The following is an 18,040-nucleotide window of genomic DNA, read 5'->3' on the forward strand; positions in this document are numbered from 1 at the left end:
GTGTGATCTTTACAAAGCCATCTCATCCTGCCCCCCGGGAACGTCGTCGAGGACGCGCAACATCTTGGCATATGGCACGGTGATTCGCTGTAAATCTCGATGTTTCCCTGATCGATCGTTAGCAGCGTCAAACTCACAAGACTGAGACAAAACTCACCAAGAAGCAAGACAACGTCTTTGAGCAGCTCTTCTCGAGGCCACCCACAGATCATCTTCGCATCTTCCCGCCAATTGCGCCCCTCGATAGCGTTCGCCGTGGCTGCATTGGTTTCGCCATCGAGCTGATCAGACTGGTCAAGGATGCCGCCGATGAGCGTGCGGAGGAGTTCTTCGACTTTGAGCCTCAGTCCTTCTGCTCCTAGACGTTTTGCGTACATGAGCAGGTAGATCCTGAACTCATCCTTTGCCCCCAGCATCAAAGCCGCAGCCATGCGGTTCTCGAGATGCGCTATGGAAACACCGGACTCGAAGGTCTCGAACCCTTCGCGTGACAATAGAACCTTGACCAGTCGCTGCAAGAAGTAAGCCCGGCCCCGTAACAGTGTTTCTGAGGTCGTGTTTCTTTCCAGCCACGGCACAATCCCAGACGAGACGTCGACCGACTTGTCCGAACCAGATTGTGCCTTGGCGGACTGGACGTTGCCCACTGATGAATCTGTCGTGTTCCAATACTGGCTGCCCACCGCCCACCACACTTCAGAAAGTCGCTGCCAGCAGTACATCTGCGGTGAGTACGCGTAGCCGTCACCGTTGGATAAGCTCACGATGATCCGGCCTTCAGAGTTCAGTCGAGCTTGTGTAATTGCTGGAGCACCTGTTGGGTGAGCAGCGAGCGAATGAATCGCAGCGTCAAGTACAGGTGCTAGCGAAACTGGAGGATGTGGTGCTGACATGCTCTGGACGTTCCACACATAGCACATCCCCACGGCCGTGATACACATCAGCCACGATTCATATGATGCCAAGATGACGGGCTGTGCTTCCATGACTATAGCGCTGTTGAGCCTTCGACCGTGCGGTGTCCACATGTAGATTGAGCCTGTCTCGTCCCCTACTGCCCAGAACGTCCGAGTCCCTGTAGCCAGTAGGACGGGTCGAGGTAGAAAGTCCAGCCAGAGTGGCTGATCCTTGCGCGTCAATGTGATCCGACATGGCTCCCGATCTTGAGCTCTGGGAGTCAGTGACTGAGGAGAAGGGTTCTTTACTTCAAGGACGAATTCAGCACGGGACTTGCTTGTGGCGTCGCCCGACACGTCAGCGGGTTTGCCACTAGAATCGATACCTTGTATAATTTGCGCGCGGACCTTGGGGACGGCAAGTCGTAGTTGGGCAACACTCGTTGCTGGGTTGACGACTGCTGGTCGGATGAAATCTGGGGTGGTTTGCTGAATGTTGACCATTGGTAGCGGCTGCGCAGGGAGCAGCCCGTCGGCGCCATTAACGACGATAGGTGCGGCTGCCCGTTGACTTGCAGCTGTGACTCGCTTCTCCGCTGCGCCGGGCTCTTCTCCCTCAATCTCAGCATACTTACGTTTGTTGCCCAGCAGCAACGCAGGCAGGCCGCCCTTTGGAAGGCCGTCAAACGGCTTGGAGAGGTCAAGCACTGCTTGGGGCGCATCTTTTGCTTGCTGCACACTGGCGCTGGCACTGACAAGTTTGGTCTGTGGCAACGACGATTCTGTTCCACCAGCGCCGGACACCAAAAGTGGCCGAATCCTCTTCTTCCCCTCCTTAGTGATCTCAACTCGATTCTTCAGTCGTTCAAGTTTCGCCTGGTTTTGGTCGTCTTGTGCCTTTGCCGAGGCGTGGCCAGGGAAGCCCGTCTCGGTCGCACCATTTGTAAGAGGTTCCTCGGCATTGGTACCATTGGGCGCTCCGGTGGTCTTTTCTGCTGCTGCCGGCTGCGAAGAGTGCAGGTCGCCCATCAAAGCGCCCATCCGGCCCTCGACGCCTTTCAGCTCACCAGCTTTGCTCATCTCTTCGAGCAATAGCGCATCAGTCGTCTCCGGGAAACCAAGGCCTTTTCTCGAAGTCCCGAACTTGGTGAGGGACCTATCATTTTCTTCAATAGGTCGAGTGTAACCCAGCTCTCCCACCTCGAACATGATGGTCAGAATCGTCCCGTCCAGGGCGGTTGCGAACAGCGTTTGACCATCCGGGCTCCAAGCAATATCTGATATGGGTTTCGCTGCGACATCCTGCTGCACTACGAGCGGCCGAGGATTGCTCGTTGTCCAGATACTAAGGCACTTGTCTGCGCCCCCACATGCAATGACAGTCGTATGAGGCGCTACATGACCTTCCGGCAGAGGCCTTGGATTTGGGTCCGAACCATACAACCTCGGAGAGAAGGCGCAGACTTCCACCGGTCCTTCATGTCCAATGAGCGTCGTGTCACCACCCCAGGTACCGCGCTCGATGATAGCAATCGCACTGACCGGCCCATTGACCGCATTCGCCGCTGCGATATGCTGCCCATCGGGAGCCCAAGAGCACCGTCTGAAGTATGTCGTTAGAGGAGACTGAACGAACGGTTGAGTGATGGTGGTTTCGAGCACGAAGTTGTTCACGGCGTCATGCGTGGTGTAATTCTGTGTCGGGGATGTGAACCGGAAGATCTTGATGGTCCTGTCGTCGCTGGCTGTGGCGAAGTATTTATTCGCCGGGTCGAATGTGATGCCCTTGACGTGGCTGGAGTGGTTGGGTAGTGTCTTCAGCTTCTCGAATGTAAAACCCGACCAGACCACCACTTTCGAATCCAAGCCGACCGACACGAGAATTGTCCCATCGTATGACCATCCCAGATCTTGCACATCATTGTCATGTCCGATCAGTCTCCGAAAGATGCGCCAGTTCTCGACCGGGGGTGCCTCGTTGGAACCTGTGTCTATTCTCAGCAAGCCTCCTTCTCCTCACTTAAAAGACCGGACAACAAACCAAACGCGGCATGAGAGGGCGGGCCCGGATCGAGGGTATATATGCACACAATCTTGTCATCTGCGCCCGAAGCCAGGAACTTTCCCCCAGGCGAGAAGCGCACTGTGTGAATGGTCCCGGAGTGATAACTCATCGACGCAAGCTGCTTAGGCTTGTCATATTTCGAGTTGACCGCGTTGTAGATGGCCTCGGTTGACCAGATTCGCACGTAGCCGTCTTGTAAACGTCAGTAGGCATTCGGATTTCCCTTGGAGAGCGGGCGTCCACATACCACCGGCCGCGGTGACCAGGCGCTGGCCGTCTGGAGAGACATGGCAACTGTAGACCTCGAAATCTTTCTTTTCTCCTGTTTGTGCCTCCTGTCAGCCTCCCTCCATGTCAATCACGCGCATGCGACATGGTATACGCGGTTGCGACGCGTCCAATGTCTCTTTGTAGGAGAAGGTCGCACCTCCGTGGGTGAGCCAGATGGGCTTAATGATGTGCATCGCGCTTTATCTCTGCGGCGGTGCGAAGAACATTCTGGGCGGAGAAGATCAACAATTATTGGAAAGATCGACGATAAGTGTGACCATAGGGCGAGTTAAGGTCAGGGCAAAGCTGCGCGTTGAAGAGATCGGATCTGTGGTTGAATGGAGGTGCTGAGAGTAACATGTTGACCAGCATTCACTTTGGCAGTTTGGCATATGACAAGCGACCTTCAGGCACCAAGTTGGAACCCCAGAAATACGGTTCGACCAATGGAATAAATATTAACTCAAGGATCTCCAAACTATGCCGGAGACTTTGTTTGCTGGATTACATTTCCGCTGCTGCTTCTCCCCCACGAGTTGAGGGAGGACTATGGTACACATCGCTATCAACTTTTGGTCAATCCGTGCCATTCATACACATATGCCCCGCTGTTACCGCGTCACGAAGGAGTTGAACATATCCACTTTCTTGTTGATTCCGGCCCAGATGTTCCCCCATGTTAGCAGTGCGCTCATTTCCGGGCATTCGTTGTCTGGTCGAATCCCTCCAGGACAGTCTGGGCCACGTCCTTGTCACTCAAATCTTGAGGTTTCGAGCCCTCGGTCGTCACCGCTGTTGGCGCCGACAGGTGTCGGGCAGCTGTTTTCGATTGACCTTCGTTGACCTTGCCATACACTGCCATGGCGCTGGCGATCATTTGCCCCATATCGCCGACGTTGCCTGGCACCACGACTGCGGTGCCCTCCTTCGCGAGCTGCCTGAACGCAGCGACGTACTCCTTGGCGACATCTAAGCTTATAGCTCCCTGGGCGTTGGCTTCGCCTCGCCCGATGGCGCTTGCAACGGCATCGATGCCTTGGGCGGTTGCCTGTGCCTTCATCAAGATAGCTTCAGCCTCGCCTGATGCCATATTGATCTGCTCGGCCTTCAACGCCTCAGAAGCCAGAATGACTGATTGTTTCCGACCTTCGGCGATATTGATTGCGCTCTGTCGCTGACCTTCTGAGTCCAGGATTTCTGCTCGTTTTGATCGCTCGGCCGTCACTTGTCGGTGCATTGCTGCTACCACGCCCTCCGGAGCATGAATGTCCCTGATTTCGTACCGTAAACACACCACACCCCACTCTTGCGCCGCTTCATTGATGGCCTGGGTGATGTTCGCATTGAGGTTCGCTCGCTCCTTGAGGACGTGATCGAGGGTGAGCTGACCAATTTCGGATCGCATCGTCGTCTGCGCTAGCTGCGAGATGGCGTACTCTGCATCCTCGACCCCGTAACTGCGCTTGGTCAGTCCATTCTCGCCATGCCGGGGACCTCTTACCTCGCTTTGTATGCGTCGAAGACCCTTGTGTACAAAACGCCGTCCAACTCCAACGTTACGTTGTCCGCCGTGATCGCGCTTTGGCTGGGGATCTCGATTGCCGCTTCCTTGAGTGACTGGACGTAGGCAATGCGCTGCGATCAATATCAGTCTCCGAGTCTTCACATGTCTCGGACAAGAGCGCGTCATACATCAATTATTGGCATCAAGATAGCCAAACCAGGTTCCAGTATCCGATTGAATTTTCCCATCCGTTCCACTATCCATGCTGTCTGCTGGGGCACAAATCGGATGATGGTATTCGCAGGTAGCGAACTCTGGCGTTGGAAGTACGTTGGTGACGATCCCCCGGAGCCTCCCATCCCCATCGGGCCTCCCGGAAACGATGGCGTAGACGTGCTTGTAAATTGTCTCCGGCTCCATACTGCCATGGGTGAGTAGGCTAATGTTGCGGGCTGCAGTGTTGTGCTCGAGGGTGCTACCCGCCGCGCCCGACGAGGTAGGCTCCGCAGGGCCGTCGATACCTCCATGGCGGCGACCGCTGAAAGTCGCAGCAGTATCACGAGGTGGATAGGTCGATCGACAGGGAGCTGATGGGATGGCAGGCGACAGAGGGTGATGAAGACATACGAGTAATGGAGGTAGCCAATCAATGGCAAGAACGAATTTTGGCCGCGACGGAGCGCTTCAACGATTATCCGTTACGGCGAAATATCTCTCCCTTTGTCTTGTTTCCCGGCCGAGTTTGCTGCTGTCATCTGCCCAATCACCCACTCATCATGAACGATCGACCCGGGAGGCCATTGACAATGACCTGTACACCTTTCAATCTGGGTGTCTGGGGACCCTGTTGCCTTCCACAGAGTATGTGAAATCACATTCACCTGACCTTCATCTGTGAGCAGGCTTCGATCCGTCCTCACATACGAGGTAACCATGCGCCATTTCAGATAAGGTTGGCTGTCCTCAGGGTAACTCCGAAATCTCCCAAGCCTTGTAATCGAGCCTCGCGCAAGGAAAGAAATGTACGCAGTGGCTGCGTGGACGCTGCGGAAAGTTTCACCGACGCTTTGCCGATCTCCGGCCAGCCGACGCTTGCGCATGCTGCTTTGATCGTGGTGGACTCGGGAAGAATTCTGTCGGCCACTATGAACAACACGAGTAGATCACACCCGCCATCGATGGGAAGAATATCGTGAGTACATAACGTGGTGCCCCCGGACTTGCACTCTCGCACAGGCCAAAGATCTTCCCGATCAGAATGGATGGCAAGAAGAGACAACGTCCAGTTACCTCCTGCCTGCCCTGTCGAAAACGGCGCCTGAAGTGCGACAGAGTAACGGCTCCGTCCCTCAATGCTGCTGTGTGAGCGATGAAGAACCACTGACAACTCCGCTACAGGTTCATCCCATGTGTGGACGGTGTCGGGCAGGTGGCACCGATTGCGTCTACGACGAGTCTGCCGTAGGCAAATCCTCCACAAGGCAAAGCACCTCAATTTCTCAGCAGCCATCCTCCGCACCAACGAGCTATGGAAGGACTGAAGAGGCAGGACCGGGAGGACTCCATGCTGAGCGTAAGTACCGTCTTTCTGAACTTGTCGGTATCGGCCGGATCAATGACCCGGATCCCAGCCACAGATGCTGCTATGAGACGAAGCAACCATGAGCGAGGACACCTCGCTGTCTACGATGGCGGTCGCACAGCCTATACTGGGTCGACGTATTGGGCGAATGCAATACCTGCAGAGGTATCTATTTCCTGCATAGTGTCGCTATTTCCACACAGCCAGTTCTACTGACTGCGGGCCAGTGCAATCGCGAGACAACAGGATTGGGCTCAGGAGAAACAGGGCCTTTCGCGAGGTTCCCATCGAACATACAAGGTCAAGATCTCGAATGGATGGGACAGAAATTTCGTCCGCCTCGCAACCGTGACTTTCAGTGGATGAAAGCATCATCGAATAAATGCAAGCTCTGTGGACGGAATTACAACATTTCGTGCGTGATGGCACTACTGCCAAACCAGAAGACGTGCGAAAAGCTCTGCCGCTTCTTCTTCGCGACCGTGTTTCCCCTTGTCCCGATCTTTCACATCAAAGGCTTCGCCGATGACTTCGGGTCATTCTGGGACGGGGTCAATCCAGACGATCTACACAACTCTGAGCCTAGCATCTTCATAAGAAGGAAACCGGCTTTCCTATCTCTGTTGTCAGCCATCCTGTTTGCAGCTCTCTCAGCAGCATCACCGGCTCGACTCGAGCAGATGTTTGAAAGTCCAGCCGACATAAATGTCGGCGACGTATACTTCATAGCAATGGTCTCTGCAACGTTGACTGGCTTCCCTAGGCGTCCAAGCATCCTTTCGCTCGCAGCGTACATCATCGCTCAGAGTCAATTCGTCCGCGAGGAAGAGTTTTCCGACGCCCCTGATTTTATTGCTACCTCCTTCCGTGTCGCACTTGGAATGGGTTTGCACAGACAGCTGCCGGAGTCGAGTTTTGGTGCTGCCGAGCTTGAGACTAGGCGTCGTCTGTGGTGGTATATCCTTCATTTGGACGTCATGTCATCCTCTTCTTCTGGCCTTTCTCCCCTTTTCATCAATCAAAAGATGGCAAACACGGAAGCGATATCTCAGTATGATCCATCAGACAGTGATGTGGGGACTCGACAAGAAGGTGGGTCACTACTCGACGTGAAGAAATCCCAATGTTGCTGACATGGTACAGTCGACATCCGGTACCTTGTGGCATCTCACCGTTACGCCATCAGCAAGGAGATGAGAGAGATCCTCGTGCTCCACTTCGAGGATTCCTTCCAGACCTTAGAGGCAGTCGAAGAATGCGCCAACCGGCTTCAGAGAATAGCAACACGGACTAGTGCAGCCGTAGAAACTCTTCTCACGGTGATGACAAGTACAGACTCGGCCGCCTCCACTGTACCTCAGACGGGCGGACCCATGCATCCAAACATTGGTCAGACATGGACGCTACGACCGAGCCCGAACGATAAAGACATCGTGAACTTCGCTGCTTGGGCCGCCCTCCTCCTCCACCTGATGGTTCACAAAGCATACTGCGTCTTGTACCACCCGCTCTTCAGGGATCCTGCGATGGTAGCTCACGACAATGTTCGAACAAAGTAAGCAGCATTTTCCGCTTGACAGCTGAAATGATTTCAGAAGAGCACTGACCATGTCTACAGTGCCGTGAAACACGCGCAAGCATTCATTCAACTGTTCATCCGTGTGTGCAACGATCCGATCTCCGAGCCTTATCATTGGATGTATCCAGGTACCTACCAACCGCTCCAAGCGGTCTCACTCCTCCTCGCCGACCTCCTGCAACATCCTCATAGTGACGATGCGACCCTGTCTCGCGGGCTGATCGACGCCATCTTCGAGCTGTATCAGGTCGACGAAGGTGTCGTGAGTCAACACGATCCGCCCAGACGTCAACTCTCGCCTTCTGGAAGAGATGCATGGACGATGCTCGTCCGGACACGTCAGAGGGCGCTGCAGCAGGTAGGTATGGACCATCATGTGCTTTTCCCCTCAAGCGTCGTTGCTTCGAAGAGATGTATTTGCGGCGAGAAGGTCTCTGTGGACGGGCATGACATGGGTAGTGGAACATACCAGCACGGCCCAACCACCAGAGCTGGTCCTAGTGGCCAGGCATCAGTCGGTGGCGGTGAAACGGAATCGCAGCCGGAAGAGATGGACCAGGGAGGCGCTTTGCAAACTCTGGGTGAGATGTTGTATGACCAAGGGGATTTCGATTGGCCCGCTTGGGATAATGCACTGGGTCCTTCGGTGGGCTTAATGCCATGAGACCTCTTTCAGCTTCGAGAAGAGCCCCGAGAACGCCCTGCCTTGGAAGATCTGTCCCGAGCCAGCTAAACGACACTGGATCTCGTCGCGGCAGGGACAGTTCCTGCGCGAGCCGGACACGGTGATTCACTATCTTGTTCGTCGGCAGTAGCGAAACCGCAGAAGTGGCTTCCGAGTGCTCTCACATTGCAGATGGATTACTACAACCGATCAGTTCCTGCTGACTCGCGTCCCTGAAGTTCTCCCTGCACACGCGGAGCCCCGCACTACGCTAGAGCACTGTCGATACTCGTCACAGGATTCGTTATAGCATGCAGCAGCATACACTGATTGGAGATTCGTTGACGGTCTCACTGCGCCCCCGACACGAGCAGGATGCCGAGGATTAAAAGCTTCATTTCTGAATACTCATCAATTGACGAACGGATGTTTGATCTGTATCCTCCGGCCTTAACATGCTGCCTCCTCAATCTTCCCGTTGCGAACACAGCCTTCCTCGGCCCCTCACAATATCACACTGCCTCACCGACGCCACTACAACCGAACTTTCTATCCTTCGAACGTCCCGAGCACAACCCGTATTTGAGAGCCATCAGCCGAAGAGAGACGAACAGGGACCATGCCTATCTACCAGGTAAGGCTGTCCGCACTAAGACGGTCCCACAGCACTCCCGGTCTGCTCTTCGTTTCTTCCGGCCTGGCTTTTGACAGTCCTCGTGGCAGGTTATCCATGGCATTTCCTTGACTCCCTACCAAAAATCGCTTCTCGCCGAACGCATTACTGTGCTCCACAGCACCGAATACCTGACGCCGTCACTCTTCGTCAACGTGATTTTCCACCCAGCCGAACCGGTCGGCGACTTCTTCCTCGCGGGAAAGCTGTACAACAACGGCGCCACCTCTCCCAACCGTATCATTGGCACCGTGCGGACGGGTCCCAAGCGCACCAAAGAGCGGTTTGACAACTTTGCCAAGAAACTCGAGGCGGCTTGGTACGAGGTCGTCAACGGACCAAAGCAGGCCGGCCAAACCAACGGCGTCCACGGCCATGGCGGGGAATTGAGCAAGGAGGAACGGAGAGCTAGGAAGTTGCACATTGTGGGCTTCGAGGGTGTCATTACTGGGATTGAGAACGGCGTGGTTCTTCCAAGTGTGAGTGTTTTTTCCCCCCCGTTGACTGCTGGATCGGCTTTCTCTATGCATGATGCCCCTTTAGCATATATCGTCCGCGTGTGCGCGCCAGCTGACGGTCTCCCAACGCAGGCCGACAACGAGGGAACATGGTTGAAAGACAACATGGCGTACTTTAAGGAACAGGCCGAAGTCTATGACGACCAACCGTTCCAGGACCTGTTGAAAGAGCTGCGAGAACGTCCTGATTTGAGGAAATTGATTGAGTGATCGCGAGCGGCGTGCGAGCGGCGTGCGAATGGCTTAGCTCTGCCCTGCTCTGTTCCGCTGCAGTTTGCGGCTATTGGAATAGAGAGCAGAGCAGGGCAGGGCAGTGCAGAGTAGAGCTGCATACACACCATATTCATTTGAGAGCTCCACCCTGGTCCTCGGATGCTTCATGTTTACTATTCCAACGTCTCTTTTCCCCGCCGTATGGCCAGTATAAAGACACAAGCGAACAGAATAGTGCATAGTGCAAGTGTAAGCGCTACACGCATATGAAACTCCACACACCTGGTCGCCGATGTGCTTCGCCAACTCGACTCTAGAGTACCGATTGCTTGCCCTTACATAGGTTGATGCCCGGTCCCTCCACAAGCCACATGCCTGCCATACGCATCGCCTTGACTTCCTGCTCCAGGGGAATCAAGGATCCCTCAGCCCCGTCGTCACCCTGCCCCTGAACCCGGCGCGAAGGTGAAAAGAGTCGAGACGGCAAACCTCCGCATAATACGCCCGTCCGTCTACGGTGAAGTAGTAACAGTACAGTACAGTACGTGACCGGTGAAGTCCGTAATGTAGCTCCCCCAAGGGTCAGGTATTGTTCCATTAATGGCTCTGCGGATTTCCGCTTCAATTGCGACTGCCACCACGCCCAACACAGTTACATCCTAGATTCGGGGAATTCACCACCCATTGGTAGGAATATATTTTTCCGGCTTCCCAAATCTCTCCCAACAATCCGGGACAAAAGACATCCGCTTCTTGGCCGAGACTTTCGTGGGAGCATACCTACCTACCTACCTACCTAGTTAGGTATGTACGTATGTGTGTACCACGCGGTCCTCGGTTTCGTAAGTAATGACTGGGTCTTCCTGAAGCATGGATTTGTCCTTAGACACAACACAACGACAAGGGTCGCCATCATCGACGGGGAAAAACCATCCTGTAAGAGGAAAATGTTCTCGTCCCACCCCTTCTACCTATCGCAGAGGGTAATGTGGATGGTGTGAGGGCGGAGTTCTTGGATTCCTTGATCGCGTCGGGCAGAGGTAGAATGAGGTCGGATGGTCGGTTCTGTTGGACGTTTTCATTCTTGTTCTTGTTCATCTTTTTTGTCTTGCACACATTTTTGGTTGGTGTTCGACTGCGCTTGTGAAGGGATCTTGTTTATAGGATGGACTGGTGGGTGCGGGAGTCATTAAATTATTTACGCAGCGGCCTTGACTTGAATTTCTATGGACCACTGAATGTGTCGGTGCCAATGTGAAATGCAATACGCGGGCTAGGTCTCTATATCCCCTACTCTGCACCGATGGCTAACATGCTCAGAGCATACGTACAACCACTAGTGTGTCACCTTGCTACTTCACCTTCCGCTGGTCTAGTCTAGCATCCCTTTCAAAGCAAGTATCTGAAGTTTCGGTTCTCCTTGTCCGTCAGATCGAGGAACTCGTAATCCTGCGGAAGTTCCTGCGGCTCTTCCCTGTCTCGCTTCTTATTGTCCCACAGGTAGAGCAGGTCGAGAAGCACGGCGGCGACGATCCCGACCGCGAGGATGACGACAATGGTCAGTTTGGCGGGAATGTACGTTGGCGCGTCTTTGTCCCGGAACGTCTCGGGCCCGATGATGTTTCCGATGCAGAAACTCATGAGGACGATGGCGTTCATGGTGACTTTCTTGGTGTGGCCAGCATCTGCGTGGGTTAGCTGGAGGGTACAAAGGAGTGACCGCGTAGCATAGCATGACACAAAAGAGAGAAACACTTACAGTTCGAGGTGATCCAGCTGTACAGCAGGGGGAGGGCTTTCAACGACTGTTAGCAGAGGATTCGTGAACGTCTCATCTCAGTGCCATCCCACTTACTCGCTCCGACGGTGTTTGTCAAATAGTTCCCTGCCAGCAATCCGGCCTTCCGGTCGGCGGGGAGCCATGCCATCAGTGCGCCCCCGAGTAAGGTTGGAATGATCAAGCCGATGATGGCGATGCCTCGGCCGTTGTACCGGCCCGCCCACCAGGTGCCGAACCAGACGGCGACAAAGGCGACAGCACAACTTGGAAGGTTGAGGAGCAGCGTTGTATACTCGTCGAATCCGAACCTGCGTCACGTCAGGGAGCACGCCACAAGGAAAGAAGGCGCCCACTCATACCCTTGGATGATGATGCTCGAGAACGAACTAACAGCGCCGTTCGGAACGTTGGTGGTGATGACAACCAGACTCAACAGCCACGTCCTGACGTCGAAGAGCACCTCTTTGAGTTGATGGCTTTTGAGTTTCTTATTCTCGATCCCCGTCTGGTTGTCGCGGACTCGCTCGATGATGAAGAGCTTCTCTGCATCGGAGAGCCGGCTTTTCATCGGGTTGTCTGGCAGGAATAGGACAACCAGAATGCCAAAGAAGATCGTGATGATGCCGAACAAGAGGAACAATATCTGCCAGGACTTAAAGTGCAGGTTTGGGTTCGAGTTCGTGTAGTGTAAAAAGCCGTATGACGCCATGGAGGACACTGCTGGTCCCACCGACGTGCCTTGGTACCAGATGCCCATGCGAGAGACCTGTTCGTGTCTCTTGTACCACATGGCTGTGAGAATGACGAGACTGGGCCGATCTGTCAGCAAGCGTCCGCTGCAGTTATCCGGAGAAGAGGAAACGGGGTAGCCGACCTGGGTGCACATGCAGACTCAAAGACACCCAGCAGAACACGAAGGGCGACGACCGAAGCAAAGTTATGACAAACGCAGTTCATCGTCAAAACGATGCCCCAGAGTATCACTGTTGGGTCAGCGGTGGGTACTTGCAAACCCCGTGCTCGAGAGGCCTTACCATTGGCACCCAAGTATTTGGCGGTGGGAAACTTCTGGATGAAGAACGACTGAAGTGGCTCGCAGATGAGAAAAGAGACGTAGAATGCAATAGCCAGGTTCGAGAAACCGTTCGCGGGCATGTGTGTGTCTTCGATGACACCCATGATCGACGCATACGACACTGCTTCACGTCAACAACATGATTTGCTTGCCAGCACCATGGGACTTACGCAGCGTCTTGTCGGTATACTGCAAGTAATCTGCGAATCTGTGTTAGCATGTGCCGCGTTGACAGACCCAGAATGACAGAAGCCTTCCAGGCATTCGAGGGACTCACAGCACGCAAACATCAACGGCATCACCATCCAGTCGACTTTGCGCATCAACTTCTTCTCGTCGATATGGACAACTTCGCCGGACGCGGCATTATTGCGGAGGAAGCCCAGGGCTGCATCCACATCCTTGTAGTCGACATACTTTTCGTCGATAGTCTCGACAGGGTGCACCACAGTGGTGGCCTGTTGTGTTTCAATGTCGTCCTTCATGGTCCCTGCTCTGGGCTTTCCCGGTCCAGCTGTTTCTTCCTCAGGAGGATGACTGCCACCTCAGATAGATATCTCCATCAGACCTCGATACATATCCAGCTCGGGGATACAACGGTCGTTGGCTTATCCGGCCAACTGCCGAAGGTCTCATGGTTGACTATCATGGGATGATCTTGAGCTATTAGAGGTCCGGCCAATGAGGCCTTGGAGGCATAGGCACCGTGGGCACCAAATCAATGTTTGAGACTCGACCTTCCATTGTAAGGAAGGCGGTCTATGCATCGACAGCTCAACTGAGCAAGGAGCACGGGATAGTATGCTGTTCTCCGCACGATCTGCAACAGCGCAGGAACGATAACAGGCCGAAACAGGGAATTGATCATGGATGAAAAGGTTCGGCTGCAGCGCCGTTATCGAAATAGGCGCTGTCCGTGGCCGTGTGCGGAGATGGGCGATATCACCTGGATATCAGTCGCTGTACAGTACGAGAGTACCCACAAGAGAGATTGAAAATGAAGTTGGAGTGAAGTTGGGGTGAAGTCGGGGTGAAGTCTGACTGAAGTCACATGATGCATGACCGGGACAATCGTTTGACGAGTGGAAAGGTGAGAGAAAGGTTAGACGTGTAGCATCTGTCTCCCCTCTATCGGCATCGCGACTGCTTACACATTCATGCTCCGTTCTGGATGCGCCATGAGCAAGGCTTCAATGGAGGAGATGGCAAGGCTGCGGCTTCGGTGGCGCGAGCTGCTACGCTGTACTTATGATGACTCCTGTCTCATAGACTGAGGAGAACAGTTTCACCCTCCTGCTCGGTAGTTTCTATGTTCATTCTATGATATAAGCCGCAATGGTCTACAAGTGCTGCTCTCCAGCAGTGGTGCCCTGATCTCCAGAATGACTGGACTCCAATTTCACGTCGTCCTTGGTCCCATCTTCGACCGCGTGCTGCCTCCTCAACACGACCCCCTTGTCCCATCCAACGCGATACGCCCCCAGCTTATCCTTCTTCGCCCAGTGATGTCGGTACCCGTCCCACCCGACCAAGAGGAACCACACGGCTCCCAACACGCCCATGAGCACGAAATTCCTCACCAGCGACCCGGTGGAAACCAGGGAGATGGGCACAAGCTGGAATCCCAGCCCTGAGTTGATCCACCCCAGACATATCGCAACACGGCCGGTCCACCGATGGAGATACGCGAAGATGCTCTTCTTCCCCGTGCGCCGGAAGTGCAAGTGCTGCAATAGCCCCAGCGCCGGCTGGAACAAGATCAGCACAGAGCACGTGAGGAGGCCGATCACGACATGTGCCTTCGTGCTCGTGTCCCTTGCGAAGAAATTCAGATCCACGTCTGCGATGTCGATTCCCAGTCCCATGGCGCCGATCATCATCGCAAGGCCGAGGATCTGGATCGGGGCGTGGATTCGCGTGGTGACGCGGACGCCGCGGAGTGGCAAGTGCATGGAAATGGCGCCGAGGGGGAACAAGACGATGAAGACAATGGACATTATGCAGGCGTGTGCGTTACGCTTGCGCTTGTATATCTTGAAACTGTCCTGGTAGAATGCCCGTTTCTGGAGGGCTGCATGGGGTTCTTGCTGGGGATGGTCGGCGTCGGAGAGGATCGTTGCTGCTGCTGCAGTTGCTGGACACGGCGCGTTAGCATTGGCATGGGAAGGATGCGGTGATGAAGTGCCGCCTTACCTGCTGAGGCAGCGAAGAGCATGGCCGAGAAAAGCTGGGACTTCATTCTGGAGGATGTGTGTTGGTGACAACGGCGGTTGGCCTCCCGAGGCGACGGTATCTAGTCAGGAGAGGTACAAAACCAAGATAATAATTGTCGTGGAAGTGGCCGAGTTTTGTAAACAGCCTGGTCAATTTACAGTGGCTAGTTGTACCGTATCTGATCCTACCGTCTGCACGTCTCCGTTATCCCGGTGGTTGTATTCTCTTATATCCCGCCTTCAGGCAATGACATGGCTCGCCGTTGGTTGTTCGCCCGGGTATACAATCACTCGAGCGTTGCGCGGCCCGGGTGGCTTGAACATCCATGTCACTGGATGCACCGCGCCGCCCGGAAGAGGAATGTGAGGCTCGATGTCGACGGCGACTTGCCGGCGTTTGTGGTGTCTGCCCATCAAGCAGACCAATCTGACGGGTGGTTTTCCGGGGTGCTGGAATGCTTCACCTCTGTATGGCGTGTTGCACGGTGGTCGACGCGAAACTCATCCGGGACAATCAGGGGTTAAAAATAGCAACCGTCTACACACATTCTGGTCGTAATGGTCGGAAGAGACTTAGCGTACGATGTGGTTCGTATCTTGACCCGACGTTGCTGCTGCTGACAGTTTCGAGGTATGCCATTGGAGAGATGGCGAGCAGGAGGTGACGGTCTCGATGAGCCTAGGTGGCCACGTACCCATGCTTGCCATCACGCCCTTGTACTGTGTAGGGAGTGAGTTGGTAGGAAGACCGTGGAAGGCTCTGAGTCAGCGTCTCGAGGCACCACGTCATCGCCGTAGACGACTGTCGCGGTTGCGGTGACTGACGACTATGCTGTTCTATACTTTGCTCTTGCGGAGAGTCACCTTTGGCATGCTCACGATCCACTGGCCGCCACCTTGGTAAGGTGATCTGCTTCAACCAGAATTAACCGAACATGGTGCTGTGTACACAGAACAACACATCGCTCCATCCATCCGGAAATCTTCCGGAAGGAATAGTGCAGTGTTCAGCCGCGTGCCGGAAATCGACCTGCTGGCCAACTCGGTCATGGGCACCGCGCGTCGATTGAAAGATGTGCGTGTAGGAGCTGGTGATGGCCGTGTGTATAGCCTTGTTTGCCTATGGAAATCATGCGAAGGCCTCAGAGTCGGCAGTCTACGGTAATTTGCCCATACAACGTCCCTGCCATCAGTCCCCTAGAACTCCCAGCAGGCTATGCGATGTGACATCGAACGAGTCGATGCATTGATATTCAACAATGCGACCAACCGATCTGACCTCAAGGTGGGTGCTGGTGTCGCACATCAACTCTCCTACAAAACCCGCAGTTTCTTAGGTCCAGCCTTGCTCCGACGAGGTCCTCAAAAGGGAGCATCGCGACGTGTGGCAACTCGCCATTGGCATGACCCTGTGCGGCTGAAAGGTGCTGGAACGGCAAGCCGGTACTCGGGGTCTTCTTCTCTCTCTCACTTTACTCCAGCTTCACCCGACATGACTTCTTGGAACAGTGACTGAGGCAGGTCACTCCGTACGTTTTTATTCAACTGCCGTCCATCCCGTAAGGATGCGACGATCTCTCCTAGCGTACGGCCGCCCCCCCATTTGCACAGACAGATAACATAGCTCCGCGCAGAAATTCAAGCATCACGCCCCTGGCGGGCTTCTGTTCATGAGCCATCCCTTGGATGATATCCAGCTGTGCGTGGATGCCCTGGTCCCTCCATAGAGCGTGTAACTCAGTGACGGTGTCCAATCGGCCCTGTCGCATGTCTTCGAGACCAGCACTCTGCTCTGCTGCGTCTCCATGCTCAATCCCGTGCTCGGCCATGGCACCGTTCTCACCGGTCATGGCCTTGGCCCGCTCCTTTGCCTTCTTGGCCTTCGCCTTGAACTCCTTCACCCACTCCCGAAACCCCTCTCCACCATGCAGGACATTATCCTCGCGCCCGACCACGAGCTGGATGCGCACCTGGCGAATACCTTCCACGCTAACACCCCTACCGAATAAACCCTCCACCCTCCCAATGCCCCCAGGCCACCGTCTCGTCCGGTCAAGCATCGTCACCCGCCCCGGCGCGCCCACACTCACGGCCCTGATGCGCTCAGGGTAGAGGTAGAGGAACCGGTGAGCGAACTGACCCCCGCCCGAAAACTCCATGAGGTAGACCCGTTGGGCGTCCACGCCGAACCACCGGCGCGCCACCTCGTCGAGCATGGCCAGCAAGGCAAGATCCGCGCGCAAAGTCCGCGACGCGAGGACCTTGTAGCTGTCCAGATCGTGGACGCCGTCCAGACCGACAGGGAACAGAGGGGCCAGGACGGCGCAGGGCGTCTCCTCGGCAAAGGGGACGAGGTCATCGTTGCTGTCGATGGCCGAGATGTTCCGCCGCGTGCCGTGGATGTATACTAGCAAGGGGAGTTTCTCTGCGGGTGGTGACGCGGCGGCGAGGGAAGGGTTATAGTGCCGAGGGGGGATGTAGAGACTGTAGCTGACGCGGGGGTCAGAGGGGAGGGCTCGCCATGGGATGTGTCCTAGGAGGAGAGCGTCCTTGAGCAATTGCGGCGGGACGTCGGCGGTTGAGAGCGGTGTGGCCATGGGATGTCAACTTTTCCTTTCCGTTGGTGGCCGTCTTGTCTCCTCTACCGGTCAGTGACGAAGAGCATGATGGTCAAGACAGCCTCTCAGCTTGATACCATACGTATACACACAAGAATGCCTAATTACTCCCTGCTTGCTCAGTATTCTGTTCTCCGGACTGACACTCCAAAGATGGCCGACTGGAGCGAATTTCGCATTTCGAGCCGGTTAGCGGAGTCGACCACCAGCATCTTCTCATAAGCAAGAGTTGCATTTATGAAAAAACCACCACCATCCTCGTCTGGTTGGCAGGAGACAATTGTTCCGAGCGTTCGCTTTCTTATATCATTCTGCATTCTGAGTGAGGCGGTCTGCTTCGCCGACGCCGTCCAGCTTTGGATTTCACTACGGAGGCTATGGAGGCGATGC

At 54.8% G+C, this 18,040-nt stretch overlaps 7 protein-coding genes across 7 annotated transcripts; 2 read left to right on the top strand and 5 right to left on the bottom strand.

Annotated features, from left to right (window-relative positions):
* Positions 1-9: 9 nt before the first annotated feature.
* G647_05897 (uncharacterized protein) lies at positions 10-3,425 on the bottom strand (the record flags this gene model as incomplete). Its single annotated transcript, XM_008730223.1, has 5 exons — positions 10-107; positions 158-2,881; positions 2,938-3,153; positions 3,209-3,283; positions 3,389-3,425. The coding sequence occupies 5 exons, from the start codon at positions 3,423-3,425 to the stop codon at positions 10-12; spliced, it is 3,150 nt and encodes a 1,049-aa protein (XP_008728445.1).
* A 497-nt stretch (positions 3,426-3,922) lies between these two features.
* G647_05898 (uncharacterized protein) lies at positions 3,923-5,262 on the bottom strand (the record flags this gene model as incomplete). Its single annotated transcript, XM_008730224.1, has 3 exons — positions 3,923-4,688; positions 4,733-4,866; positions 4,924-5,262. 3 exons carry the CDS (start codon positions 5,260-5,262, stop codon positions 3,923-3,925), a joined length of 1,239 nt encoding a protein of 412 aa, XP_008728446.1.
* Positions 5,263-6,739: 1,477 nt separating this feature from the next.
* On the top strand, positions 6,740-8,560 carry G647_05899 (uncharacterized protein; the record flags this gene model as incomplete). The annotated part of the gene is made up of 3 exons (XM_008730225.1): positions 6,740-7,409; positions 7,461-7,872; positions 7,936-8,560. The coding sequence occupies 3 exons, from the start codon at positions 6,740-6,742 to the stop codon at positions 8,558-8,560; spliced, it is 1,707 nt and encodes a 568-aa protein (XP_008728447.1).
* A 619-nt stretch (positions 8,561-9,179) lies between these two features.
* On the top strand, positions 9,180-9,961 carry G647_05900 (uncharacterized protein; the record flags this gene model as incomplete). Its single annotated transcript, XM_008730226.1, has 3 exons — positions 9,180-9,194; positions 9,284-9,712; positions 9,824-9,961. The coding sequence occupies 3 exons, from the start codon at positions 9,180-9,182 to the stop codon at positions 9,959-9,961; spliced, it is 582 nt and encodes a 193-aa protein (XP_008728448.1).
* A 1,392-nt stretch (positions 9,962-11,353) lies between these two features.
* G647_05901 (uncharacterized protein) lies at positions 11,354-13,304 on the bottom strand (the record flags this gene model as incomplete). The annotated part of the gene is made up of 8 exons (XM_008730227.1): positions 11,354-11,649; positions 11,724-11,759; positions 11,820-12,052; positions 12,104-12,553; positions 12,619-12,727; positions 12,779-12,940; positions 12,990-13,019; positions 13,097-13,304. The coding sequence occupies 8 exons, from the start codon at positions 13,302-13,304 to the stop codon at positions 11,354-11,356; spliced, it is 1,524 nt and encodes a 507-aa protein (XP_008728449.1).
* An 855-nt stretch (positions 13,305-14,159) lies between these two features.
* On the bottom strand, positions 14,160-14,816 carry G647_05902 (uncharacterized protein; the record flags this gene model as incomplete). Its single annotated transcript, XM_008730228.1, has 1 exon — positions 14,160-14,816. The coding sequence occupies one exon, from the start codon at positions 14,814-14,816 to the stop codon at positions 14,160-14,162; it is 657 nt and encodes a 218-aa protein (XP_008728450.1).
* A 1,796-nt stretch (positions 14,817-16,612) lies between these two features.
* G647_05903 (uncharacterized protein) lies at positions 16,613-17,629 on the bottom strand (the record flags this gene model as incomplete). Its single annotated transcript, XM_008730229.1, has 1 exon — positions 16,613-17,629. The coding sequence occupies one exon, from the start codon at positions 17,627-17,629 to the stop codon at positions 16,613-16,615; it is 1,017 nt and encodes a 338-aa protein (XP_008728451.1).
* Between the last annotated feature and the right edge of the window lie 411 nt (positions 17,630-18,040).

This window comes from Cladophialophora carrionii, assembly GCF_000365165.1.
Source record: "Cladophialophora carrionii CBS 160.54 unplaced genomic scaffold supercont1.5, whole genome shotgun sequence".
Taxonomy (NCBI): domain Eukaryota; kingdom Fungi; phylum Ascomycota; class Eurotiomycetes; order Chaetothyriales; family Herpotrichiellaceae; genus Cladophialophora; species Cladophialophora carrionii.